The 11,972-nt window shown below is 49.7% G+C and overlaps 1 protein-coding gene across 2 annotated transcripts in view; it reads right to left on the bottom strand.

The window, feature by feature from the left end:
• Positions 1-11,972, bottom strand: part of iqsec3a (IQ motif and Sec7 domain ArfGEF 3a) — a 49,379-nt gene that overhangs the window by 7,148 nt on the left and 30,259 nt on the right. For both annotated transcript variants that reach the window (XM_029162042.2, XM_029162043.3), the window contains exons 5-10: positions 8,553-8,714; positions 7,088-7,210; positions 5,023-5,189; positions 3,289-3,428; positions 762-887; positions 50-149 (exon numbers count right to left, since the gene is read on the bottom strand). In XM_029162042.2, the coding sequence (XP_029017875.1) occupies positions 50-149; positions 762-887; positions 3,289-3,428; positions 5,023-5,189; positions 7,088-7,210; positions 8,553-8,714 (818 nt within the window). The remainder of the gene's footprint in view (positions 1-49; positions 150-761; positions 888-3,288; positions 3,429-5,022; positions 5,190-7,087; positions 7,211-8,552; positions 8,715-11,972) is intronic.

The raw sequence follows: 11,972 nt of genomic DNA, 5'->3' as shown, positions 1-11,972 counted from the left end.
TTAAAGAAGGCAGGAAGGGAGTGTAATGTGAGGCAGCGTGGGGACTTACATTCATTCTCAAACAGGTGGAACTGCATGCCGAGCAGACCCATCGCCTTGCAGAACGTATAGGCGGCGGAGCTCTTCTTCTTTGGACAAAGCTTTAAGATCTGCAGACGGAGGAGACGAGTGAACCCTTTCAGACTGATCATTCGCTTTGATCCTTTTTCGCCTTTCACCTCAAAAATGGACCCTTTGACCCCATTTTCCTGCAGCTACCAATTACTTGACGATGAGCAAAATAGCCACGGCCTGCGTTGGAGTGAGATCAACATGTCATCATTAAGGGAGAAGTGAACATTTGATAATTGCCCCGTCTGCGAGACCTTTGGACCAAATGATCAGCTGATCTTCGCTCCGTGGTTTCCTTCAAGCCGCTCGGCGGTTGTGGGCCGGCTCCGCGCCGCAGCGCTGCGTTTGCTGCCATCTATTATTAAAAGAAATGGCCTGAGAGATCCCTGAGTTATGAAACACAATAAAAGGAGAGCGCGAGCTCTGAGGAACGGCTCACAGTTGAAGTAGGTGATGGTGCATTGCAGCTGTCACAACAAAATAAGCGGCTTTAAAGCTCAACTGTGTGCAGCAGAAACAAGCGCTTGAAGTGCGGTTTAAAGGAAACTGTAAACACGCGGAGGAAAGGCAGATATATTGATTTAATAAGACGCAATCTTCTGATTTGGGCCGGTAAAATAATGAGAGCCTGCGACTGTGGGTATATTTACCACGATGAGGTCGTTGAAGAGGAAGACTTCTCTCTGGTGAGCTGCCTGCTTCTGGGCCTTGTTGACATCCGTCACCTCGAAAAGGCGACTACAGCAAACCAGTCTTCTGTGAGGAACAGACAGAACCTGCAGACACACGCACGTCCAAGTAAAGGGAGGCTCGATGCGAGGGAAACATCTGTTAAAGTCACTGTGCTGAGACAAAGTGCTGGCAGGAGGAACAGTGCGAGGCTCTCTCTGAGGAACGTGTGGTTCTGTGCTGAGAGAAGCTTGAACTGTACAGTATGTGAGGAAATACAAATGGCCACTGGCTTTATTTCAGATATTATGCTAGGATTTAATGTACCTGCTCAGTACCTGTAATTGTTTTCTACTCCCTGGGGCTCTGTGTTGATGGGTTCTCTGTTTTAATTACATGATGATGATTTGTGACCAGTGAAGCTACTATGAATAAGTCCAAATTTAAACATTTGTCAATTATGTAAACTAAATTAAATTGATCCTCGTGACTTATGGACTAAAAATTATGAAAAAAAATCTGTAAAACGTTCTTGATATCTCGTCATTGATATAATTCACTATGTTGAGTTCATGGAACTTAATCAAATTAATTAAGATTAGTTTGTATTTGTAAAATGACTTTGAACTAATTATTCACCTGTAGTTGCCTGGTTTGTTCGCCTCTCACGTTAAGGCAGGACAGACCTAATGTTTGTGGTTGAACTGGTCTGAAGTGTCCGGGTTCAGCTGCTTCACTTGCCTCCATTAATCCTAGCAGCCCTCTGGAGAGGATTTATCGCTCATACAAAACTTTTATGAGTTGTTGCCAAAGAGAGGATTATATTTTTTTTCCAATACACATCTTGCTGTTTCATTATTGGCTCTTACACTATGCCAAACTGGATTAGCCAAGGTGGCGCTCGTATTACACTGCACTCGGAGCTCTAATGTAAAGGATGCAGGATGCTGCTGGAGGCCGGCTGCGCCTTCTGGACTCAAGTGCTTTTTCAAGTTTAAGTAGATTACGCCGCAGAAATGGGCTCATGCCTTTGGAGAGTGATCTAATCATGTTCTCACTCCCTCACACTCTTGTCTCATTCAGCTTTTGGTGTCGGATCGCTGCAGAGAGCCAAACAGCAGCTGAATGACTGGGTGACACTATCGCTAGATGGATCTGATAAAATGCACGCGAACGCAGCGTCGGCTCAGCGTTCTCCATGTGCACTCACTCATTTCCTTCCCTGTGCTCCCTGTAATTTTCAATACAGCAGGCACACACTACAGTGGGGGGGTCTAAAACTCCCACCCAGTATGCCTCATCATTACACCAATGTCAGCAACATGTAGCATCATTAACCTGCTAAAAAAGTCAAGCATAGGATTGTAAAGATACGTCATCAGACTTTCATCAAGTCATCAAATATTTAGACCTGCTAGTGAAGTCATCCTCCTGTGGGCGCCTCCCTCTGAGACCAGTTACAACGTTTACACGGGCTGTGATTGTGTTTCTAACAATAGAGTTGTTTCATATCGGACAGCTCTTATGGGCAGTAATGGCCACTTCACGTCACAGCAATCCATCACTGCTTTGGCAATGACAACACTCCTTCTGTCATCCTACGGCGACTCATCCATCACTGAGAGACACTTAAAGCAGGGGCCAAAAAATTAATAACGTCCACAGTCGTTTCAATATCCAGAGTTCCAATGTCACCCGGAAAGTCATCAGAGATAGCGTTCAAAAACAAATTAAAAAGTGGATTTAAAGTGAAGCACAAGCTCCGTGCTGTGATTGGTCAAGGAACCAGAAAGGAGACGGTTACCGTGACTACACAGCTTATAGTTGAGATTCTGATATGGAGCATTTTGACTGCACTTATGTTGGAATACAATGACTTGTGTTTCATGACTGAAGCTAAGACTCCATGCTCACTTGTTGACATCTGCCCACATTGTCATCCTTTAAGTCAGATCTATAGGTTCAGCTGCTCCGGGTGCGTCTGAACCCTGAACGGTCGATCATAGCAGTGGTTAATGGCGTATCTACAGTAGCAGGAGTAATGACCTGAGGTAATGATGGCGCTGCTGATGAGACATTTACTGTAATGACTTATAAATGTGCTCTGCTCCCTCCACTACGGCTGAAATGATGAGTGAGGGACTTGCGTGGCGCAAACACAACGCGTGTGTGTGACTTGACATAACAGCAGCTGTGCGCGAGGACACCGATCCACGAATGAGTCACCCGGTGAAGGCCGAGCGATAAAACAGCAACCCGGCATCACTGCTGGTAAGTCAGTGAAAGTTAAATGAACTTCCCAGCTTCACTCTATGAGGATATTAGGGTCAGTTGGGTTAAAGCTAATTAAATTTTATTAACAGTGGATAAAATTACATAGTGTCATTTCAAGGTGGCTGCTCATCGTGACAAAACCAGCAGGAATCTTTCCGGATTATTACCCAATTATTTAATTTCCTCACAGCTCTGTGGTTCCTGTGTCTTCCAGCTTGTTTTGTGCGTCCTCACCGTTTTCATGCCCACGATGGACTGCTCCACCTTGGAGACGTAGGTGACGTGGTCCTCGTTGGAGCGCAGCTCCCGCTGCTGTATCCTCTCGTAGATGCCGACCACCATGTCCCTGGGGATGTCGGCTCCGTCGTCCACACCTGCGACGAGAGCAGAGAAACCCCGTGGCAGCGCCTTGTACTCTGTCTGAGTGAGGGCAGCCTCTGTGTGTGTGTGTGTGTGTGTGTGTGGGGGGGGGGGTCTAACTGGCTGAGGTTAACATCCCTCCTCGCTCGTAGAGGACTTTCTCTGGCATTTGCACACAGGTAGAGCCGTTAGGCTGAGAGGTCGCCCCCGAGACGCCGGCACAGCTGTAGCACAGTGTGGGACAAGCTTCCACTGGGTTGCAACGTGTTGGGAGAAAATGAAGCCGCCACAAGTGATGGCGGTGACAGCGAGGCACCCTGGGACTCTGCTGAGACATCGCTGCACATTATGTAGTCAAGGGGAGAGAAGGAGACGACCAGGGGGGAGATGTGTACACAGTGTCACATTAATAAGCTGCTTTTTTAGTCACTGTGTCTCCTGCTCCTTTTCTGACAGAGCCTCACTTTATTTACTCTCCTCAGGACCACCAGCACAGCTCTGCGCACGACAGCGAGCTGCAGTGTATTGCAGGCGGAAATATGCGAGTGACTCCTTCACGTCTTGCTGATTACCTGCCACTCTCTGTGTGCTTACAGGCTCCTGGGCCTGTTTTACCCACACACTTCCCCTTCATGCTTCTCCTCCTCCTGTCTCCTCCTGTTTCCATCATCTCTCCTGCCCCACACCAGGCCACACGGAGGGCTTGAACGGAGACATGAACTTATTGTGCAATCAGAGACCCTCTGTACAAACAAATAAAGGATCCGGGAACAAAGAGAGCACAATTACTGTAGCGTCTGTAGCGAGCGCCCATACTGGGTTTATATATCACATTGGCCCCTTGTTGAATAGCTTTGACACCGACGTTCCGTTTTAATTGAGGTAATGAATGTTCTATGGTTCTTCATTACTATCGATTTCGGGTGTATAATTGCATTTCACCTCGGCCAATTAGCTGAGTGAACCATTCTTCTGTCTGTGCGAGACAGAGTCACGAGCGAGGAGAGGAGGAGGAGGGAAGCACAGAGAATCTAAACAGGAGGAGGAGGAGGAATAAACAGATGGTGTAATATTAAGACAAGAACTGACGGCGAGACGACACAGCAAACTGAGAGGAGACTCGCGGAGAGGCCGACAGACAGACGCACACTTTCATTTGCATAAAATGCAGAAATTGATTTTCCAACTTAATTTAATTGCGGGGAACAGTCTGGATGAATCTATTAAAGTTGTTCCGCATCGACCTCAGCCCTCCCCTGATTGATTGCACGGAGGGGGAGAGAAACCACACCGCTGGCTGAGTGAGCATCCATCTGCATGCGGCAGACGAGAATTACAGGTGCTTTCTGTCTGGGCGGCGGTGAGTTGCGAACGCGTGAAGCGCGGCAGGCAGGCAGAGAAATGTAACCTTATCTTTACTGCTTCAATTTATGCAGCGGCTCTGACTGAATGCAGATCCCAAAAAAATCACGTCCTCTGATTTATCTGGGCCTTGTTCAAAGCCTTTGAGGAACTGATGTAAATCCCCTTTCCTCGTGCACAGTACTGTATATTCATGTCCACTGTAGTAAAGTTCTGCTCCTTCGTCCCGCTGGAGCCCAGCCTTACCTCGCAGGTTGCGTATGAAGTCCTCCAGCAGCATCTTGCGGTCGGGCTTGATGTTGGGGCTGTACATGTCGGTGTTGAGCAGGATGATGGCGAACGCCAGGATGAAGATGGTGTCCGGGTTGTGGAACTGCTGCACCACATCCGGGTTGCACATGCAGTAGCGCTGGCTGGAGGAGGGAAGCACAGCGTGGAATCAACACCAGTGACTAGCACGGGCGGGCCACGACGAGGACGGAGGAACAGAGGGGTGTTTGAAACGGCCGCGCGCCCCCGAACGCCTCGGTGCTGTCGCGCAGAAACGAGAGTTACGGCTCTCATTTTGCCCGCGGCTTCGTCTAATGCCGTTAGTTGCCTCTCAGCAACAATGAGCCTCACAGCGGGTGCTCTGCCGAATCGCTGTCTGCCTGTATAAACACATTTGTCCCACTGGATTGGACGTCTACATGCATCAGGCATTACACAGATACTGAAGGAGGGCGGCGCGCGGAAAAGCCTCACTGTCTTTATCTGCCAGTGACCACAATCATCCCAAAAGTTTCACCCGTCTGTTGGTTCTCTAGACACAGACGCTAAAAAAAGTCAACAGAAGAAGATGAATAACAAGGAGCAGTGTGTGTGTGTGTGTGTGTCTCATCATTGCACATACCATAATCGTTACTTTTAATCAGCCATCATTTCCACGTTGGGGCTATAGCAGCACTTTTGCTCAATCACCGAGCCACATGATTGCTCTCTAATGTCTCTGTGGGGCTAAAGGCACACACTGATGTGTGTAGCACTCACTCGCTGCTGTCTCACACACACAACACAATCTATTGGGCAGAGTGTTGGTGCAGTGAGTTCTCCTTCAGCGTTGGAGTGTGATTGTGTGTGTGGGCCGCGTAAAGAGATGAGCCGGGCGATATTTATATTGCTTCCATCCTCGTGCGTGTTTGTTGCATCGCTCGCACAGTTTAGCATGGTAATCACAGGGCTGCGCGCAGATGCTTCACATCTCGGCGTGTGAAAACCGTGCCTTGACAGCAGCCAGTAATTACACTCTCGTCTGTGAATGCTAATGCAGCAGCGAGCGGCTTCCCACCTAAGTGTGCTCTTACTCAGCGCGGGATGACAGCAGCGGGGGGCGGCTGGAGGGGCGCGTTCCGCTGCTCCCGCTGCGCTGCTGTCTCCTCAGCCACTTATGCATTCCATGGTAATGAGCGTCCGGCTCCTCGGCGATGCGTTCAAAGACCGGCTCGGTGCGGTGCGTGTACGGGGCCGTGGATGCGGCTGCTCTGGAGGAGGAGACGTCTGCCGTGTAATGCAGACATGAGAAGCTAAACTAAATATATCTGCAGCACTGGGAGCTGGCTCATACGCGCTCATTCATTAGTACACTGACACAGCAGATACTGAGGCTGTTGGCTGCTTTTCACCTGCCCCCCCCCAATCCCCCCAACCCCCCCGCTCGTTTTCGCTGCTGCTTCAAATCCCCTTCGCTTACTTCGGAGATTTCATGCTCCGCGCACGCGCGCGTGTGTGTGTGTGTGTGTGTGTGTGTGTGTGTGTGTGTGTGTGTGTGTGTGTGTGCGTGTGTGTGTGTGTGTGCGTGTGTGTGTGCACGTGTGTGTGTATTTGGAGGCATATCAAAGCCCAGCGGCAGGGGAGGCAGTGGCGGTTACGCAATGCTGGTTATTTATAAACCCTCCTCCCTCCGTTCCTTCCTCTCCCCCATCCTCCATCCTTCCGTCCTCCCTTCCTTCCCCCCTTCTCCCCCCTCCCCCTCCTGCTCCTGATGACACGCGGCAGCAGCCCGATGCCCAAACATTGCCGGTGCCAACCTTTCGGCCCACTGACTATGACAATGCTGCCGTTTTTCTCCTCGTTGGGCACCTCGACAACTGTGGCAGGTGCCTGTTACTCCAGAGGCCCTGCGACAAACAGCCAGCGTTAACGCGCGGTGCCGCAGCTGGGCCGCGGATTGAGCCGAGAAATTAAATGCTGCCTGGCTACTCAGGTGGAGCCTGCAACGTTGAGGTTTTGTTACGGCCAAGCAAAAATGTGTGTCTCTGCAAAATAAAAATACCTGAAGGCCTCGATGAGACGTTCCACCTTCTGGGCCTCTCCCTGGACTCGAATGTGGGCCTGGAATTTCCTCAGAGCCTCGTCCAGCTCCATACCTGAGAAGTCCATCTCATCCACCACACAGCTGCGGAGCAGAGGCGGAGGGATGAGAAATCAGCATCAAAGGGGGGAGAAATGAGCATATATTAAAATTAATAGACAATTTCTTAGCAATATATTAAACCAGTAGGGAAAGCAGTAGCCGCGCTTGAACACGTAGATGGAAACTGAGGATCTGTCCTTGGCTTTCTGCTCGCAGCTCTGTCTGCTTACTGCAGGTAATAACCAGCCATCATAATAAGTAATAAGCCCATTATCGTCCCTGAGCCACAGCTGCCAAGACGTACACGCACATGCACACAAACACCAGCAGAAAATCCTCCTATTACCTGACAGCACCGGCCTAATGGCTTCAATTAAAGAAGCTGAACATCCCGTTGGCTGGGTTCAGGGGGGGTGAATTCCCACGTTTCCCGCTGGAAGGTGACTTTGGGACTTTGATGGGAGCTGTTCTGTCTGGTTACACTGGAGCGGTGATTCTCGGGCTGTTGCTAACTTTGCTCCCAACCCACCGACCGCTGCTTATCTCAGGATGCCCTAAAGGCAGCGGCGGCGCGCTGAGTCCGACCCGATCCTCCTCCCGATCGGTTCTCCCCTCTCCGTGAGACACTTCGTCGCGCCACCGCCTCTCTCGCACTTTGTGCCCGGCTGTCGCTCGCTGTTTATGTAACACCGGGCGAGATGCTCTCTAGCCAAAGTACATCAGTCCCCTCGCATGCACATAAAAAGACCCAGTCGCAGCCTGAGGGGCCTGACATGCTTAGGAAAAGCTCATATTCTCCTGCTAAGCTACTATCCTCCATTATCAGTGAATGAGTCCGCAGGGAGCCACATTTGTGGCAACACAAATCTATAACCACAATTTGGTTAAATTGACTCGTGACATTTTAACTATTGTTGTTTATGCTTGAAACAATGTGAATGGAAGGAAGCCTCATTAGCTTTATGAGGAGGAGAGGGAGAGCCAAGGAGGAGATGCACAAACATCAAAGCATGAAGTCAGTATATGAACGATGTGAAGGCAGTATATGAACGATGTGTGTCACAGGCAGCGGTCTAACACACACACACACACACACACACACACACACACACTGAGGATCAGTGAATCAAATCAGCTTCTGTGCTTTAGATCTACGGTCATTTAAACATGACACGAGCCAGAGATTTACAGAAGGAGATGAAAGAGGAAGGGTTAGGAGAGCTCAGATGTAATATTTACATTATCGGTACATTATGTATAGTGGATGCTGCACACTGACTCCAAGCTGGAGAAGACAACCCTGCTCCCCAGATGAACCCAGTCCTGTGAAAATCCCCCCATGAGACGTAATGCAGCACATTAAAACACAACGTGCGCTACTCACTCCAGGACGTCTCGGTTGAAGGGCTTCTTGCTGTTGCCGAGGAACTCTCCGATCATCTGCCGGCTCAGGCCCTTGCGCTGCAGCAGGAAGTGGGCCACGCCGATGGGCGTGTCGGGAATGAAGCCGCGCGAGATCAGGAACTGGAGGCCCTTGTCAGGGTTCCTGGGTCGGACCGGACAGAGAGAAGGGGAGTAAATGAAGGGGAAGTGGCCTCGCTGACCCAGCAGCGCCTTGAAGTGTCTTCAATATCACTGCTCGTATACAGGATCCCACCATTTAAGATGATGGAGGCTTTAGCAGAGCAGCAGTAAAACATCAATTTGCTCTAATTAGGAGTCTGCAGGCAGGTACAAGGACATTTAAGTTAATACTAATACACAGATGATAAAACACACAGCTCATTAGCAATTATTAAACATATGATATTGTTATGTTTATCATTTACGCTGCATGAGCTGCGTCCTTGCTCGTCACAGTTCAGGGACAGGTTTAAGCCGACTGCAGGGCAGAAGTCTCACAGCGAAGGGAGTTAAATCCAAAGTATTTATAAGCATATTATAGACAGAATAGAGGCTGTGGGGAGGTTAGTGCACAGACGCTGGTGAAACACGGCCTTTACGTAACAGACTGGGGTCTGTGTGTGTTTGCTGTGCACCACGGCTAATGGGTTTAGCACGGCGAGGGCGGGAGGCGAGGATAAAGGGCAGAGAACGAGGTTAGAGGAGGACCAGACAGGGCAGATGTGTGCGAGGTCAGATGGGGGGGGCGATGAGGCCTGGAAGCATCTGCTGCCACAGCCTCCACACTCATCCGCTCGGCTGAAAGGTGAAGCCGAGCGCGTTTGGCAGCTATCGCTCAGCTGACGTTGGCCCGGCCGCACACGGACCGCACACGCCGGTTATTATACGCAATTAGGACACACACACACACACACGCGCACGCACGCACGCACGCACGCACGCACACACACACACACACACACACACACACACACACACACACACACACACACACACACACACACACACACACAGTGACAGGCCCCAGATGTCAGACCGTCTCACAGCAGCGGCTCCTCTTCCTCCCCCATCTATTCCTCTGATTGGACCATACTGGACTCATAAATTCGTCCCTCCCACTCCGCTTCCACGTCCGTTTTTATTGGCCTAGTTTACTGCTGACGGACAGATGTGCGCAGCGGCCGCGCGCCTCGCCGCTGTGTTTTACGGCGCCTACAAGTGCTTAACTGTCAGCGCCGCGCGTTGCCTGTCTCTCCAGACGCACCGACTCCGTTGCGCCGCTAACGAGTGATAGATTGACGCGTGCTCGGCTCCTCTAATCGCTCGGAGACCCCGGATAAACGCACCCGTCCGTCTAGCGCCTGCTTCCTGTTTCTCTCTTTGGTTCCATCTGTTGAGACTCCAGCCTTACTTTGCGCCGAGGTTCACGACGCTGCGGCTTTAATGGGAAAAGGCTGTTGTGCTCCATGGGAATGTGGAAACGCCTCCTCTGCTCGCCATCTGGGTTCCACCGTGTGTAATTATGCACTGAGGGCAGAATGTTAACACCGTGGAGGTTTATGTACAAATGAGCTCTCGTCGTACACGCTGACGTGCACCCTGTGAGGCCGGAGCTCCTCCTGAGGTCACGCCGTACTGTCTGCTGACTCTGCTTGTGCCCCCCACGCGTCTGCATCTCCCACTGCATAAAGCCCATGCGTGACGCAACTGGAGAAATGGGAGAGTCGTGCGTACGAGAGCAGAGGTGGACTCGGCGTCAACGTCCTGCCTCTGTTCCCTGTCGCTCCCATTGTGCGGCGGTGTCGTCCTTGACTTTCTCCTCACACGGCAGTCATTGTGATTCAAGCCACATTCATGGTGGAACCTTTATCAAGTACTCCCTCTCTCAACCTTTTCCCACCTCTAGCTCTCTGTGTCTCTTTCAGTTCCCCTCTCTCGCGTCTGCACTTCATTTCCATCACTCGCTACGGTATCGTTTTCATCTCACACACACACACACACACACACACTGACTTTTCCTGTGTTTAATTTACTTTCTCCCACCCTCACTTCTCCGGATGACACGGCGCATGGACCACCTGCTGCCAGTCAAACGCGCTCCCCAATCACCAGAGTGTGTGAGCTCCGTTCGTCTGCATGATCAAGCAACACCCACATTCTAGCCCAAAGCAAACAGCCCTAGTTAAGATGCAGAGGATACACCACTGCAGGTATTAGAGGCAGGATATGAACTGGTGGAACTAATAAGCCTCCAACCTGATTGGCCTCTCCCTCTCTACTTTCCCACTATTTTGCTCTCCCTTCCTCGTCCTATCTCCCGCTACCCTTGTAGGCAATTTATTAAAAGTCAGCTTATCTTTCAAGGTGTTTGATGAGGGGAATGAAAAAGGGGCGCTGCAAATAGACAGACACTATGAAACGTGACACAAAAACTAGGTCCGTTTAAAGTAACAGAATCAGAATGAGAGCTTTGGTGCGTTAGTCACTACAAATGTGAACAGCGTCCACGTCCTGCTGAACACACACATCAATGCCACGTTCCATTTTTCTCAGCCACTCAGGCTGAACACTTGTTCAGTCTGACGCTATCACAGTGGGATTTGAACAGCACTGCTATGTATTGATGAGAAGAGAGTCTACTGACGATCAGAACCACCCGATGCGTAAGTCTGTAAGTCTGCGCGTCAACGCGCTCGTGTTGGTCACGTGACTTGGTCAAGGCCCATCGAGGAGACAGGATTCTACACCAGGAGTCAGATGTAGAATCACCGTCACTACGAGTGATTCCCACAAACCAGGACCCATGTGAGTGAAACAATGTGGAGTAGACTGGGTGTTCATGAACGAACCCATATTTTACATGAAACCGGTCCGTAGCGCAAAAAAGTTTAAAAGAAACTGCTTGATTTCAGATGTTCTTTTTTTTCATCCTAGCTCCCAAGGTGCCACTTCACACAGCTTCTAATTTAACTGTTACACCTCAGAGCTGAGTGACTAATGAGAATTTTAGGCTGTGGATCATTTTCATTATTTTTTACAATTGCCCTTCGTGCATTCAAACTCCAGCATATAATTTGAAATATAGGTGCATGGCTGCGGTTGTTTGATTTACAAATGATCTTTGAGGTTTTTAGGATGTACTCTTGGTAAAAAACTGGATTTAATCTGATCTAATCTTTGTGTTGTTTGATGCTGAGCATATGTTCAGGCGAAATATAAACTTCAGCTGCAATTTGCTGTTTCTGTTTGTTTTGTCTGACAAAGGTTGATGAAACATTTTAATAATAGTATTTATCACCAAGTAAAATACTAATTATTTGATTATTTCTATTCTGGTTTAACTCAGCAAGGTTTCTACTTGAAAACTGTTCTTAACAAATCAGCAGTGATTCCGTCTGCC

Source organism: Betta splendens, chromosome 9, assembly GCF_900634795.4.
Source record: "Betta splendens chromosome 9, fBetSpl5.4, whole genome shotgun sequence".
Classification (NCBI taxonomy): Eukaryota; Metazoa; Chordata; class Actinopteri; order Anabantiformes; family Osphronemidae; genus Betta; species Betta splendens.
Note: the sequence above shows the minus strand (reverse complement) of the source record. Positions and strands in the feature narration are given on the sequence as shown.